Source organism: Schistocerca americana, chromosome 6 (assembly GCF_021461395.2).
Source record: "Schistocerca americana isolate TAMUIC-IGC-003095 chromosome 6, iqSchAmer2.1, whole genome shotgun sequence".
Classification (NCBI taxonomy): domain Eukaryota; kingdom Metazoa; phylum Arthropoda; class Insecta; order Orthoptera; family Acrididae; genus Schistocerca; species Schistocerca americana.
The window spans coordinates 335638880-335656868 of record NC_060124.1 but is presented as its reverse complement, the minus strand read 5'-3'; the positions used below and the strand labels follow the sequence as shown (position 1 = coordinate 335656868).

General features: G+C 39.1%; 1 protein-coding gene across 1 annotated transcript in view; it reads right to left on the bottom strand.

Moving 5' to 3' along the window:
- The window catches only part of LOC124620127 (E3 ubiquitin-protein ligase BRE1A-like), a 37968-nt gene extending 33987 nt beyond the window's left edge, over nt 1-3981 (bottom strand). The window contains exon 1 of the mRNA XM_047146798.1: nt 3860-3981. Within this exon, the coding sequence (XP_047002754.1) occupies nt 3860-3981 (122 nt within the window). The remainder of the gene's footprint in view (nt 1-3859) is intronic.
- Between the last annotated feature and the right edge of the window lie 14008 nt (nt 3982-17989).

Genomic DNA, 17989 nt, shown 5'->3' with positions numbered 1-17989 from the left:
TTGAGGTTCGCCGATGACATTGTAATTCTGTCAGAGACAGCAAAGGACTTGGAACAGCAGTTGAACGGAATGGATAGTGTCTTGAAAGGAGAATATAAGATGAACATCAACAAAAGCAAAACGAGGATGATGGAATGTAGTCGAAGTAAGTCGGGTGATGCTGAGGGGATTAGATTCGGAAATGAGACACTTAAAGTAGTAAAGGAGTTTTGATATTTGTGAAGCAAAATAACTGATGATGGACGAAGTAGAGACGATAAAAATGTAGACTGTCAATAGGAAGGAAAGCGTTTCTGAAGAAGATAAATTTGTTAACATCGAGTATTGATTTAAGTGTCAGGAAGTCGTTTCTTAAAATATTTGTATGGAGTGTAGCCATGTATGGAAGTGAAACATGGACGATAAATAGTTTGGACACGACGAGAATAGAAGCTTTCGAAATGTGGTGCTACAGAAGAATGCTGAAGATTAGATGGGTAGATCACATAACTAATGAGGAAGTACTGAATAGGATTGGGGAGAAGTTTGTGGCACAACTTGACTAGAAGGAGGGCTCGGTTGGTAGGACATGTTCTGAGGCATCAAGGAATCACCAGTTTAGCATCGGAGGGCAGCGTGGAGGGTAAAAATCGTAGAGGGAGACCAAGACATGAATACACCAAGCAGATTCTGAAGGATGTAGGTTGCAGTAGGTACTGGGAGATGAAGAAGCTTACCCAGGATAGAGTAGCATGGAGAGCTGCATCAAAACAGTCTCAGGACTGAAGACCACAACAACAAATTAATGTTCAGTTTGCTATAAAATGCCAATTGCGGAGTTTGACAGTCCATCTGCTATAATTATTAATGGTTCACATTAACACTGTTCCTGCGAAAACTGTCAGTTTCCATATTGGCGGTTAGTGTTTTAGTATATGTCATATTTCGTCAAGAAATGTGAGTAGTATTAAAGTCACAGTACTTCTCTTTAACCATTTCTTTCTATTCAGTCAACAATATCGTCATTAAGTCCTCCGCCTTGGTACTGAATACTACCTCCAATTACCCATTCATCAAATTTACCTTCTTGTCCTTCAAAGCAAAATTATACATTTTACCACAAATCATTGGTCCTGTATCCCAAATATTACTCTCAAAAACAATTCGTATCTCAATCACAATCACTGTTTTGTCACTCTGGTATTATGTGGTTTCCTGTCTACTATATTCTTAAGACCCAAATTTCTACTTTGACCTTGGGTAAACAAAATAGAATGCCTTCAGATGTGGCATAATTAGTACATCAAATTGACTTTTATACACAAAAAAAATTTGAATCTCGTTATCTATCTCTTTCGATTTTTCATATGACTTTACTAAGTCTAGATCTGCTACTTTAATATCAACCTCCTTTATTTTCTCATCATGTCGCCTCCTTCTTTCCTTCACCTTCTCTTCCACCAATTCTTTCATTCTTTTCTTTTTCTCGTCCCAATTTAGTCCGTCTCTGTGAGGAAATCACAATATCTCCACAACCAAACCCAAAGACCTCTTTCCCTTCATAATCTCATAAGGAGTAAATCATGTTACATCATGACTTGCAGTATTCATTACATCCTGAATATTTTCCACAATATCTCACCATCAACTATGGTTATCGCTAGAAAATGTATTGTGCAGTTGCCCAATTTCCCTCATATAACGCTCTACCAGATGTTAAGTTGATGTATATATCACTATTGTTCCATGGTTGGCAACGTCTTCCTTCCACGTCTTACACATAACCCATGAGCCATGGCCTTCTGTTTACAAAACTTTACAAAATAGTTCTTTTGTAATTTAGTCAAGATCACTTTACCAGTTGCTTTACACAAAGAATAGAGTTTTATAAATTTAGAGAATACTTCCAACACTACAAAGATGTAAGCAGAACTACTTTCTGTTTTCGGCGAGGGGCTATAAAAATCCACTGCTAACAATTACATTAAGTCATGTGGATTGATATTATGCATGGGAAGTCTGCACAATTGATTAGTAACCTTTGCTCTTTAACATTTGTCACATGTCTTAAAATGGTTGTTTACCCTCCTCACCATGTTGTCAAAACTTATGCACTCTTTCAATTTTTGTATGCACTTTTTTGCTCTTATGTGTCCAAAGCTCAAATTAATACAGTCAATTATATAGTCTATGTACTCACTGGACCAACACACCGTCCAGTCCTCTGAATTTACATTAGATCGCCTCAATAAAATCGCACCGTGCATCTTGTAATATTTCGCCAATTTATTATTAGTACCTGGCTTATCTAAGTCCATCTTTACCATTTTCCATATTTCATCATGATTCTGATACCTCCTCATGTATTTACAGCTGCCTTCTACTCTCGTTTTTCCATCAACTCCTTTTATATTGAAAAACTTAACATATTTCTCACCTACTTCTGTCTTGCTTCTCCATCTTCTCCCAATGGTAACCTTGAAAGTGTGTCTGCTACTTTGTTTTGTGTACCCTTAACGTATTTTATTTCAAACCGACCTGGTTGCATAAGTACTGTCAACCTCGTCAATCATGTATGCATCAACGTAAATTTCTTAAAAAATACAAGAGCTCTGTCATCAGTGTAACTAACAGTTTTGTTGCCTCACAGGTAGTCTCTGAACTTTTTGAATCCCCAAATTATTCCCAGAGCTTCTCTTCCAGTCATGGTGTAATTTCGTACTTTCTTTCAATCCTTGTTAATGATCTGTTTGAAAGATCAGTTGTCCTATGACGTTTCTTTTCGTCGTCCCCAATATTGCGAAATAATTCTATTCCAATATCATAACCACTAGACTCAGTTCCCAGAGAAAAAGGTTGACTAATGTCCAAATGGTGCAAGATCCAATACTTTTTCATGGGCTATTTAATAGTGGTTTAATGCTTCTTACATTCATGCATCCAAACAATAGGCACTTTAGGGCTTAACAATTTGTTTAAACATGGGTTGCTGAACACTTGTCCAGAAACAAAATTTCTATAAAAATTATACAAACCTAGGAACAACTTTAAAAGTTTCCGAGTCTTGGCAGAATGATAAGCTTTAATTTGTTTTATCCTTCCGGAGTCCACCTTAATACCAGCAGTAGACAAGATTCTTCCCAACACTTATTTCTTTTACTAGAAACTCACGTTTCTTAAGCCTTTCCTCATCCAACAATCTACAATGCTCTTCCCAAGACTCAGTAGCAGCCAACAGATCATCCACATATGCCACTTTTTTGGAACTCAACCCTGATCCTAATATTTGGTCGAGGTCCCAAATAAACACTGACACACTAATATTTAAACCAATTGGAACCATAGTGTGCTGCTATAATTTGCTATTTACCAAAAAAGAAGTATATTTTCTATACTCCATTGGAGTGGGACTTGCCAGCTGTCAAATGAAGACTGCACATATAATTCATATTGTAGTATTTTTGCAGTATTCCTGCCATATTCTCTGTGTGATCAGTCTCTCTACTCACTATGGTATTCAACATGCTAGCATCTGTGACCACTCTCACACTACCATCTTCCTTGCCAACAACTATTAATGGACTATTATATACACTTTTACTTCTCTCTATAATACCACTCTTTATCATACTCCCAATTTCCTTATGTACTGCTCCTTTCAAAGAAAATAGTATAGGGAAAGGTTGTCTTGCGAAGACTGCATGCGGCTTCAGATCCCACTTGCAATCATAGTTCTTAACTTTACCAAACTTATCTGAAAACACTTCTCTGTTCACCCATAGAACTTCCCTTAGCTCATCCTTCTATTGCTCACTTAACCCTCCTACCTTGTCAATTTGGACTTTAAACCCTTGTATAGTTCCTCTTTCACCTTTATTACCACCACACCTCATGGTTCAGTTCTAAATCCCCAATGTCTATTCCTATTGGCATCACTCTTATCTTCAATTTTCCTACTAAATTAGTGTTATCTATCACCATACCCCCAAAATTCTCCCTCATTTTCGACTCTTTTAATTATCAGAACTGATAAAACTATCTCCACAATTAATTTCCGCTTTTCACTCTATTAAACAATTTATACCCAAGATAATGTCCACACTCAGACGAGGCACCACAAAAAACTTGCATGCCAAATCTGTGCCCCAAAGTTCCAATTCTAAAATAATTTGATGCTTGACGACTTTACTCATTTTATGTGTGACACGTATTATTTTTAAGCCTAACACTGGTACATCCCTTACCCTATTGCCATCTTGTATACAATTATATAATTCTTCAGCTACTGCACCAATTTCACTACCCATAACAAATAGAGCTTTCTCTTCCCTACCATGGGCTCTTAACTCTACAAAAGGTTGTGCAGCTTCAATATCATCCACATACTCTTCCTTATGTAATACATATCTTTCAATATTGCCACATTGCCAATTTCTACTACATAATTCTGCATTTACATCCTCTTCTGATTCCTTTCAAATTGCATGCAAGCTCTTCTTCTTGTCAGTACAAGTTGCCACCTCCTCATTCATACCAATGATAAGTACATTTACTCTCTCCTCTTCCTTTATGCCAATTTCATGATACATAGTACTTTTGGAAGTCTCCACCTCAATAATTTCAGAAATGTCCCCTTCTCCTTCTGTATTATGTCGCAGCTAACTATCGCATAAGAGAAACACATCTCCTTGTATGCCTTCTTGTTCCTCTTCACTACAACTACTCTCCTCAGATTCTTCTCCCTCACATTCAACACGTTCAGTTTGCATTATATTACCTTCCTTTTCTCCATATCCCTCTACCACTTTGTATCCTTTAATTCCATCATACATATGAGAAAACATTTCAATATATGAACCTTCCAATTCTATATCATTTCTACCATTAACATCAGGCACTTCCCTCCCAATCACAAAGTTCTGACTTTCACACCTCTTATCACCATGATCAGCATAATCCATATTAAAGATCACTAAACATCTTGATTCATCATGAAAACTAGCAACATCAATGGACCCAGACACTCGACCCATCCCAGCATGAACCCTTTCTCTTGCAGGGTACCATACTACAATATGAGAATTTCCCTGTCTACCATGACCTCTGTTACGAACTCTAAAATCCGATAGATCTCTTCCTCGTCTGCCTACCTCATTTACTTGATTCATTCAGTTAATCTGCTCTCAGTTCTCCAGATTCCTCTCAGAATCTCTGTTTTCATGAAATGAACAATTTGTTTACCATCTACCCACATCCCTCATTCAATTCAGAAAACTTTCGCGTTGTTGTCATTCCCTATCAGTCCACAAATCTTAATGGGGGGTAACTTCCCCATTAGCACCCCTATAGTATTTCTGTCACTCCAAGTACCATCCAAATGTTTGAGCCCATTAATCCACGTTTCACAATATTGTCTCATACTCTCTCTGTTTCTCCGATCACACCATGGAGTGATCTTCAAGACCCTTTTAACATCACTTTGTTCCTCTTTGGGCAATACTCTCCCGTAAAAGCTGATTCAATTTCTTCAAACGTTTCGTATTTATTGGGTGCATCTGTCCCCCCCCCCCCTCCCCCAATGCAAACTCTCACCTTGAAAAAAGCACGTGTCCTTCTTAGCTTGTCTTCCTCTGTCCAATTACCTGTGAACTGACGTTTCAAAATACCTACAAAGGACTATGTTATCGAAGTTACTATAGTCTCTCACATGCACCACCACAGCAGAAGCTCCATAATTCCTATCCTGTACTGTCTTTCCTAGCGTCCCTAACCTATTCTCAATCACAGAAGTGGTCTCTTTAGTGTCATTCACTTTCTAACAACCCTACCACAACAAAGGTCATAAATTGATTATGATTGTAGTGTTGCTCACGCTTCTAAATATTGCATTTTTGGGCAACAGCAAAGGTATATTATGTTGCAGGTGTCATTAGAGCACAGTTAATAAAGTCATTTCTTGAAATAATGGATAAACTAGGCACTCATCTATTCGTGTTTCCCACACTGGTCTCGTTTGAACTCATGGCTCAATCGTCGAAAATCTACGTAGTGATGATTCCAAGCTCGGATGCAAAGAGGCCTAGATGTTATTCTGTGATATTCAAAGTCTTATAGATGTGTTTCATAAACCATTCTTGAAGATTAAACTTTTGCAAGTTAGGACAATGGTGATGTAAAAAAAGTAATCAGCACTCCGAATTTAAGTTACACTTCTCTGTTATTACTTTTGTTGCAGTATCACGTATCTCGTTCCAAAACATCATTTCACAATGTAAAACATACTTGACAATAATCTTCCTCACTGTTAAACTTCACATTTCATAAACTGACTACAATTTGCGTCTTTTTAACATGACAACCAAAGCTTGACTCTCTAATAACCGCTTACGCGCCCAAAAATCTGAGTTACATGTATTTCAAAGATCATAGCGACAAGAGAAAGAATACACATAAGAATAATATCATTGCAATATATACATATCGGTGTATCGAAGTACCTGTACATTAATCAAATCAAATCTGAATGTTGTCACAGAAATATGTTAACTATTTTACAGAAACACAGTAGAATATTGCTGGTATCGAGAGGTTGAGGTGAGGTGCCATAATGGTTATGTAATTCAAGTACCATTACAACTTCTGCTTTAATCTTCTACCGTTGTTCCTCAAAATTTTTATTGCAATACACCTTTACCGCAGTCTTTCTTTGTTCACAATTTTTAACTTGGGCTTCCTCATTTTTATCGGAGCCAATTCGTTTTTCCTCCACCCTATCCTCGAAATTCTTTTCGTTTTTCTTCAACCCGAATTCTGTTCCGAGAAATACCTCCTTAACATCATCCATAAACTTTTCAAAATCTTTTCCAATGTCTAATTTGACTTCAGAAATTCTCCTTTCCAATCGCTACTCAAACTACATTTTAAAATTCTTCAACCTCTGTTCAAACGTCTTGTCTAGGTTTTTGAATTCCTCCCACATTTCCTTTTGATATATACTAATAACTTTTACTTTGTTGGTGACAGATTCTATCATTTTATCAGTAGCTTCTATTTCTCCACCCAGTTCTTTGATACAAGCTTCTATTCTTCCACTTATTCCTTTGTTATCAGCTTCTATCCTTCCACCTATTTCTTTCACTTCCGTTAAGAGCCTAGCTAACATATTTTCATTCTTCCATTCTGCTCTGCTTGCCATGAGACACATGGTTCCTCTTTAATATTTGGTCATTTATCCCCTTTTCCTTTAAATAGTTCTGTGTCTCAATTTTATCTTGGTCATCTCCCCACACCTTGGAAGTAGTTACTTTTTCACCCTATTTTATCGCCGTATTGTATTTGCTGTATAGACAACATCACCCAACAAATATTTCCATTTGCAAAAACTTCGATCAAAAGATTGCAGATTCAAACAGGCAGCATCCACATAATACTGTCCTGTCACTAAGCAGTCGACATATGTGAAGAAATGTTTCATGGAGATATACTATGACCGTGAATTTGCAATCAGAAAATGTGTAAAGACAAACTGCATGAACTAAATTCATATTGCATAAACCCCACGAAGCCATTTTACTTCCAGAAACTTCAAAAGGAAACTACTATATGAGAAGTTTCACAATTGTGTTAGAATTCTGATAATAAAATAGTTTGATAGTGAAAACAATAAAGCACTCCAAGGATAATTTGATAAATAAGGACACAGTATACTGTAATTCTGCTTACCAGTAACAGTTAAACTTAGATAACCTTGCATCTAAACATGAATGAATGGGAATACGATGTTAAGTGGCATGTAAACAAAGACTGCGTACTTTTGGCAACTGTTAGATTCAGAAGTCTCCCTAGTATGCTAACTTGAACCAATGATCAATAAGCTACTTCTCTGTACTTGGTCGGTGTAAGTAACTTTAATGGGGGGTGCCTCAACTTACATATTTGGCCACATTTTACAGTACAATACATAAATTCTCCTGTCTGAGCTACTGTATATTCATGTCGAAGCACACCCTTCCAAAGACACACACAACACACATGCCACGACTAATATAAATACACTGAAAAGAAAAAAAAATATATGATGGCAATACCTACTATTAGTGGTGGGGTCAACAATCACTGAAGGTGACCACTCTTTACAATACACTATTGTACTGTTATTCATGGAGAGAAACATTAAGAGACAGTCTATTACGCAGCATCTATGTGTCGTACGCTAGAACAAAGTAACTGTTTACGCACCTTAGTTTGGCAGAGTTCACTCATTGGGTGTAAATTAATGTTCCATTTACTACAATTTGCCAAATGCGAAGTTAGACAGTCCGTCTGCTGTTAATATTCATTGTTCACAATAATACAGTTCCCGCGAAAAAAGTCAATTACGTAGCAACACACTTCAGAGTTTTCGCATGGGCGGTTAGTGTTTAAGCATACGCCATATTTCATTGTCAAGAAAAAGGTGCAATATTAAATTCACAGTTAATGTAATGCTGTTCAATTCTAAACCGACGACAATACTATCTGTCCACGACTGCATTGTCACTGGGACATGCATCAATCTGCAAAAACCAACAGCGCTCGCATAATACAACGACCGTTTAGAATGTCCATCATAAAGTCAAATTTTAAACCATGTCCAACACTTAAAAGTCTGGTATTAATATGGCGTTAAACGCACACCGTACTACACACAGTACTTGGTTTCGTATCGCTACTCTCACGCGCCATCAGCAACTCATCGACAATCTGCCACACAGGGTTCAAACCGACAACTACCGATACCTCTTTCGCTCCACAGTTATTACAACACTTCTGCCTATTGCATTCCTTATCATACAATTCATGTAATAAAACTACCTGAAAGATCATTAAAAAAATCCAAGTCTTTACATTTGGCACTCGTATAGAAGACAGCACAGTAAACTTAGTCACACATGCTTCATGTTCTACTCTATATAAACAAATGAAAAATATTCTACATCATCAGAAATATATCTATGAAGTACAAGGTAGTAAAAGAAAGGAAAAAATCATATCCCGTTAATAGTCATGGCATTACGCATTCCTAAACGCCTTGCTACGCTAAACGCCATGCTACGTCTGACATTACCATCCCCTGATGAGGTTTGAAATCCATACATGTTATTACTGATCTGTTCTGGGATGAATTCTTAATGGCAAAGGAATAGTCAGAACGTTGTACTTATAAATGCTGTTAAGGACAGCGAAATGCAGGAATGCTTCCTTTTTGTTGCCCTATTAAAAGGGAGACTCTTCACTGACGGGGTAATTTAGAGATACATACCTGTACTATTCTGATTGACTATGTGGCTTGGTAAGGTGCTGATTTTGTTGAACCATTTGTTCAGAAAATTGCGTAATGTTTAGGATGTTAGAATTTTTAAAGAATGGTCAACTGATGAAGCAATCTTTAATTCCTCGTTGTGTAATTTCCGACTAATGACCTGACAAAACAGTATTTCGAAATTCTTCTGATCATAAGCATTGTCTTGCAATGGAGGGATTCGAGGTGGTGGGTACGCCCTCCGATAGACCGCAAATGAATTCCCATTTATGGGTAATAGGCCAAATTGGTGGTAATGAGACTCAGAACTATCGTACCCAGTCCAAGGGATGGAGATCTGCTTAGTTACTGCAGGATACTATGAACTTAAGCGCAGATAAGAAGTGCTTGTAATGGAAACCATCGTATGGGAAATTTTGTGGTGGTTCATTACTGTTAAATAATGTTTGCTGACGTTGTTCCGCGTCTAATTGTCTCACACGTCGTTATCTACCAAGATTATGCTCTAGCGACATATTGTCAAATTTCTCTTCTTGATTATATTGGAGGTTGCTGCTGGCTTCATAGTGTGATGTCTGATCGTTTAACGAAGCAACTTCATTGTGCAAACTGTCAACTTTGCGATTCAGTGCATTGCTATGTGAGTTCAGCTCATTAATAGCATGGTTCATAGACCAATATTGTTCAGAGTGGATGAAAGGAGAAGGAAATGTTTCTTCAGATTTAGTATCGGTAGTACTTTCTAAAATATCTACCCTGTTCGAAAGGTCATCAAGCTTTTCTGTAAGTGATGAAATGTGAGCAGTATTGTTTTGTGTCATTTTCGTCGATCTGTTTCTGCAGTTTATTTGTACGCTTGTTAAGTTTGCATACGCCAGATTTGAATACGGTAGAATCAGTATCCAGTTCTAATTGTTGAAGTCTAGTGGTGACCGTTAGTATGTGTTCTTGGTGTTTTATGTGCTGTTGAATCAGACGAGTTTCTACTTGTGTTTTATGCTCGGTAAAATCACTTTGAAGCAGTGTGTTCGTGTCTTGTACGGTTTTATGATCACAGAAAACTCTACTGTAGCAATTGTCTATGTATTTTTCTACTTGAGCTACTACATTTTTCCTGAGTTCATATTGCTCTTGAACGAGAGTTTCGCGTAACTGTTCGATATTTAGTTTTGTTGGTGAATGGTATCATTTTGCACTTGGATTGCAAGTGTAACTTGCTCTTGAAACTGATTATATGCCTCTATCTGCTGATTGAGGCCTTCATTAAGTCCCGCTTCTTGTTCTTCAAAACATTCGTTAATTGTTTGATCTATATAGTATCTGAGCTCCTCTTGTTTTTGTGAGACTTCATTAACTTCGTCACTGAGTTTTTGTGTCTGTTGATCCCTCACATCCCTAACTTGAGTGGAACGTTCTTCTTGTTTCTGCTGTGACATTTTATTGTAATCCATGATTTGTTGAAACATTATAACGACAGCGTTATTCGATAATTGACGACCAGTGTTTAAAGTATTTTGCATAAACTGTTCAACAGCGTCAGCATTTGGGATGTCTGTTGAGGTTTGGGTATTGTCATTTTGATAGGTTTATAATGGTAAATGATCAGAGTCCAAATTTTGTACATTGGAAGTTTGTATATCAGCTGCTTCCTCATTTGTCGAGTGTGCCGTCTGATTCATTGCAACATCGGTACGTAAAACAAAATTGAAGCTAAATTGACCGTTTCGTATTGCAGATGCAATTTCATTGACTGTCGTGTGATGCACTGTTTCAATACAGTATTGTCAGAATTGGTATTTATTGCATCAAAGTTATTTGGCGAATGAGTATTGTCGGCATTGTCCATAACTGAGTTACGCATAGTTCTATTAATCGTTTTACGCGGCATGATGCACAAATACAATCACAGAACAAACAAATATACAAGAAATATGGAAAATTTTGCCGTTGACCTGTTAGGAATAATTGACACAGATTAATAAAGGAGCAGCGCGAAATTGCTAATTCCTCTTACTAACTAAGTAACAAAGAGCAGAGTGTGTGCCTGAGTGTATAGTTTCAAATGATTCCAAAAAGAATTTCGCTCTGAACAAAGTTGTCGCCAATGAAACACGTACTTTTGAAATACGATTAAAATTAAGTAACTGATTGTACCCTGAAACATAACAGTGAGAAAGGGAATGGCTTTTGGACGTGTATTTTATCTCGTCGCTTATGCACTGTGCCCTCTATTCAACTTTTCTGACCACGAGGTTGGAAATTTAATTTACCTGCGGGAATGTAAACTGTCAATAACTTTAAACCAAACCAAAACTGCTTGAATTTACATAACACAAAAAGTTAATATGATGCAACACTATTAATCAGAAATTGGTCCTGGAAATAAAACAGAACTTGATTAATTTGAAAATAATGCTCTCTCTACTTAATGAATGCTATTTCTGAAATAATAAAATTTCTTACCTTTATCTGCTCAATGGTAACGCTCCTCGGACTGCTCTCTGTCAGAGTTAAATTGCATAGTTAGCAAACAGCTATCGTACAAGGCTGTTACTTAGCATACATTTTAATTAAATCGAGTATGACTGAGACAATAACGTCTTGTGAAAAATATTTAATCAACAATTACATGGATCTGGGAACTGGTATTATCTATGGGCAAGTAAATTACAGCACTAAGTTTAAAACTTGTTCTTTGACTCATTAAAAATTAATAATGCTTGCAATTACACTCTCAACAAACTAATTAGACATTAACAATTAGCTTTACAAAATCATTGGGACTGAGTGCTATACATTGTCTCAATCATCACTTATGAATACGAGCATTGCATTACTAGCAAAACAACTTACACATGTTTGTGTTTTCAGTTTCATCATCAATGCGAAATTTCCTCATGCAAATAATATTCATTTTAGATTCTTGTTTCCGGCTTCGTATAATAAAGGCTGGTGACGAATCGTTGGACAGTGAAAGACTGAACAATCATGGTGCTCTCTCATTATTCTCTTAAATGGCACTTAAGCGTCCCTGAGATATTTCGTAGCGATCAGCCTTCAACGGCTTACGTGATGATACTGGTAAGAATTGTAGTAAAATGGTTCAAATGGCTCTGAGCACTATGGGACTTAACATCTATGGTCATCAGTTCCCTAGAACTTAGAACTACTTAAACCTAACCTAAGGACAGCACACAACACCCAGCCATCACGAGGCAGAGAAAATCCCTGACCCCGCCGGGAATCGAACCCGGGAACCCGGGCGTGGGAAGCGAGAACGCTACCGCACGACCACGAGATGCGGGCGACGGTTCTTCGCCAACACAAAAGTACATATAGTCAATTAAACAATGGGAGGTAAATTGAGGGCCACCCCAAGTGCAAGTCGTTCGTCTAAAATACGACGACACTGTCCCACCCCCACACGCCGCCCCACAGACAGCGCTCTGAGCAGAACACATCTGCCTAGTGCGACCACCCACACACAGATACTATAATGTCCTCCACACCGCCCTGCCGCAAGGGAACGCAGTTCTGAATGGAGAACAATTTCATTTAGCATCAACGCACCTTTTATAATCACGCAACTTTTAAAAAGGAGAACGCAATCACGACGACTGTAAAAGTCGTCTTTCCATGAAAATAGGCGCAGTCACTTTTATTTTATTTTTATAAGCAGTGTCGGTATACCTTTTACTTTCAGCTGCAGGATGCAACTCGCATCTCAATATTTTGCGACATCCAACAAAGTGCCCCACCACCTACTATAATTAGAGGTTAGGTTATACACTGCTATACACGTCCACCCTGAGTGGAATTGGGGAAAAAAGCCTCCAATATTTTGCTGCGAAATTTACCAATCACCGCCGAATGTCCCCGTTGTTTCTGCACCATCGACGGAGTAAAGAGAAAGTGTGAATTTAAACTCTGAAGTAAAACAATTTATGTTATGCAATTTCTTTCAGTTTGATGGACAAATTATACGATCTGATATGTCAATCTTGTTCAAATAAAATTTCTGTAAGTAAATTGTTATGCACATGTGTATTACAGATATTTCATACACTTGACATAACATTAGATAATACAACCTTTCACGCCATTCGCTCACATGTCGGAAAAAAGCGCAACCATTTTTACGATCGACGACAAGAAACTATAATTCAAGAGGACGTTGCTGTTTTGTACACTGTGGACAGCCCGTTTTAGCAACGCGATGCTGTATCACACTGGCGTTTACGGAACAAATCGTTATAGCTTGTCTTGTAGAAGAACCTCCTACAAGATTTTACCGCCTCTTTCTCTGTCTCTCTCTCTCTCTCTCTCTCTCTCTCTCTCTCTCTCTCTTTCTCTTCCGTTAGATTGAAACTAATTACCGTCGGCGTGTTTACATTAGATATTTTTGCTCGATAACTCTCCTCTACCGACATGTCTGCAAACTTTCTATCATGCACTAGATTCTTGTGTTCCAGTTTTCTAAGCAATTTGATTATCTCAGCCTCTTTCGCGCAATTCACTCACTTGTCGGGAAGGAAACGTTATCATTTCTAGGTTCCACATCGAGCTATAATTCACAAGCTGTCTACTTCATAATCAGAGACTATGAAATAACACGGTACATGTGAAACACCTGTTCTTACACCCGCATTCGTGACCATAATAATTAGAGGGTCATGATTCCAGGAAAATATATACGTCTGATGTCTATTAGTTTTGTGAGCAAAATCGGTTTAGTTTCGAGAGAATGGTGTGCATCAAAACTTTAACCAGTTTTACCACTCCTTATTGACTGAAGAGCCAAAGAAACTGCTAAACCTCCATAACATCGTGTAGGGCCCCCGTTAGCACTCAGAAGAGCGGCTGCACGTCGTAATACGGACTCAATTAATGTCTGAATTAGCGCTGGAGGGAATTGACACCATGAACCCTGCACGGCTGCCCACAAACCCGTAAAGTACGAGGGAGTCCAGACATCTTCGGAACAGGAGTTTGCAAGGCATCCCAGATATTCTCAATCATGTTCATGTCTGGGGAGTTTGGTGCCCAGCGGAAGTGTTTAAACTCAGGAGAATGTTATTGACTCCACTCAGTAGCGAGTCTGGATGTGCAGATGTCGCATTGTCCTGCTGGAATGGACCAAATCAGTCGGAATGTGCAATGGACATGAATGGATGAAGGTGATCAGACAGGATGCTTACGTAAATGTAACCTGTCAGGATCGTATCTACAAGTATCAGGGGTCCCATATCACTCCATCTGCACATTCCCCACGTCATTACAGAGACTCCAACAGCTTGAAGGGTCCCCTGCTGACAAGCAGGGTTCGTGGATTCATGACATTGTCTCCAAACCCATACACGTCCATCCACTCGATACAATTTGACACGAGGCTCGTCCGTCCAGGCAACATGTTTCCAGTCGTCAACATTCCAGTGCCGGTGTTGATGAGCCAAGGCGAGGCGTAAGGCTTTGTGTCGTGCAGTCATGAAGGGTACACCAATGGGCTTCAGTTCCCAAAGCCCATATCGATGATGTCTCGTTGAATGGTTCGCACACTGACACTTGTTAATAGCCGAGCACTGAAATCTGCAGCAATTTGCGGAAGGGATGTACTTCTGTCACGTGTAATGGTTCACTTTATTCGTCGTTGGTCCCGTTCTTGCAGGATCTTTTCCCGGTCGCAGCTGTATCGGAGATTTGATGTCTTACCGGATTCCTGATATTCACAGCACGTTCGTCAAGCGGTCGTGCCGGAAAATCCCCACTTCATTGCCGCCTCGGAGATGCTGTGTCCAATTGCGCCAACAATAACACCACGTTCAAACCCATTTGAATCTTGATAACCTGCCATTGTAGCAGCAGTAACCGATCTAGTAACTGCGCCAGGCCCTTCCTGTTTTACACAGGCGTTGTCGATCGCAGCGCCATATTTTGCCTGTTAACATATATCAGTATTTTAATACTCATGCCTATAGAAGTTTGTTTGGCACTTTAGTGTAGTAGAACCTCCTATGAGATTTTACCGCTCCTCTCTTTTCCCACATATCGAAAAATAAAATACCATCTTCCTGTTGACATCGAGCATATTAGAGATACACATATCGCCCCGTTGGAGCACATAACCAATTCTCGAATTTGCTTGCACAGCTCTGTGTAAAGTTTTGTCGACTGTACTGAAGGAAGACCATATCCAGCAGACCATCAACCACACAAGAGGGCCCCTGCATTGGTCCGTCATAGGCCGTTTAATACACTGTATTTTCGTCTGTAACACATCCGGGCAGGGTACGACTACATTTTTTGTAAACCGCCATACACTTTGTTTTTCTAACAAGACTTCGAGGCCTGCGTCAGGCGCTGAAACAATATTAACACGTTTCGATCCTTTGTCTCTCACAGAAAGCTGAATATCGCAAGGTGTAAACTATGCAGCTCCCACAACACACAGGTCGATAGAAATAAAATACATAGGCGATGTTTCTCATAGCCAGAAATGCGGAAGACATCGCAATATACTTAAATTGGAAGAGTTTGGAGCAATATAGAGCGCATCCAATAGCGATCGAAAGATGATGACCGTTACAGTTAATCTCATCTTTCTCAGCGATGGAATAGTGTATGTCTCGGTGTCCTGTTTCGCTGAGGATTGTTTCTTCATTTTGGAGTCATGTACTGTACATGACCTTTGTTGCGTGGTTGACGATTGACAGAAGGTGCCGTTCACAAGACGAGGGAGGAAATAGAAACAAAAAAGGGTATTGCCGTCTTACTGGTGGAAATATAAATAAATAAAAAATATATATAAAAATGTGGAGATTATCGCAGCATACGGAAATAGGATGAGTCTGAAGCATTGTGGAACGCTTAAAAACAACTGTCTGAATGTGATGGCTTCTACATTTAATCCCCGATAGGGATGGGAAAGACACCATAGATATGGGACGATGTACTGTAATACACACCACAGTTGATAGCGTAATCAATTTTAGCAATTTTAGCAGTTTCTCTGTAGTTTCAACGCCAGCCGATGACACAGAAGAATCCTTTCCAATTTCGGATCATCGCTAAGTCACCCCTCCAATACCTAAAAGTACCATATAATAGACTGCGAATGTTTCTGGATGATTGAGCAGTACATCCCTTCGACCATATAAAACAAGGAACAGCAGTTGCTCCTAGTTTCAGTGCCAGCCAGTGACTCAGTAGAATGGTTCCCAGTTTCTGTATCGTCGCTAAATTACCGCTCTACTGCTTTGCAGCTACAGAATACTAGATTGCGAATGCAGTGTCTTGTGCCGACACAATTAGGTTATGTACATATTTCCAGCGCATTTGTCACTGCGCGGAATTTACAGTTACCACTGGCCATCTTTCCTTGTGTGGGTGGGCGTCACAGAGTATTCTCGCATTCATAAGATACAGCCGGAGATTGACATATTCCTCCTAGATTTCCTTGACTAATCCTCCCTGCAGCACCAGTCATACCGACTGAAACAATTCACGTAAGCAAAAATCACGCTATCCATTTTGAAGCATTATTCAACTGCCTGGAGTCAGTGGAAGGAATGTTCCAGATGAGAGAAATCATTGTAGAGAGAATCACAGAGTATTCTCGCATTCATAGGAGAAAAGCCGGAGATTGACATATTCCTCTTAGATTTCCTTGACTAATCCTCCCTGCAGCACCAGTCATACCGACTGAAACAATTCACGTAAGCAAAAATCACGCTATCAATTTTGAAGCATTATTCCACTGCCTGAAGTCAGTGGAAGGAATGTTCCAGATGAGAGAAATCATTGTAGAGCATAACCACATTCTGTTACAGTTAAACGGTTCTACAACTAAAAATGCTATATTCTAATTCCTTATGGTTTCCGAAGTATTAGTCATATGGAATCCAACGCACTTAATGCTCTAATGCTGGGTATATTTGTCCAACATCAGACAAACAACCACCCGATAACTTTCCCACCCCAATAATTATGGTGAACAACTTTAAAACGATAAAACTACATCCTTCTTCGCTATTCTGGTGTCCTAGAATGGCATCGTCAGCGTATATCCATCGCTGCAGCTGCTTATAAGCCAACTAGAAAGAAGTCTGGAGACAGCTGTTCTGTCTTTTAGGAAATTAATTCATTTTATGTCTTTTTAAGTCGGGGGCTCTACACGACATTAGGCGGGTGTACCAGTTTCTTCGGCTCTTGAGCGTATTACGAGCTGATTCCCCTCTACAAATCACAGAAGTATACACCGACAATTTCCGAACCGAATTATAGTTTAATCTCAACGTTAAATTGACTATAAACTTGGATACCCGTCTGACTTCTAACACGGATCGCGCTGCTGGATCTGCAGAAAGACAAAGCTGCCGCAAGCAATGATTGCCGACTGGGATTAGCGGCGCTGCGCTCCCACGCTAAGTACTCTTCAGGCAGCGGCGGCGTACGTATCCTATTGAGGGCGTGACCACGCCGACGTCTCTTAATCGTTGTTGCGTCATAAAGTGACTCACCGTACTTGTAGTTCCGTCATGAGGTTCCCACTTTGCCGTGGGACCTCGTTCTTCGGATGACAGCACAGTTTTATTTCAGTACTGAGTCACATCCACTGAAATGGCTACCTTTCTTAATAGTAGCTAGATAGAGCGCTCCTGCACGGCATAGTGGTCCCAAATAACATAAAATCTTGATAATTATTAATGAACA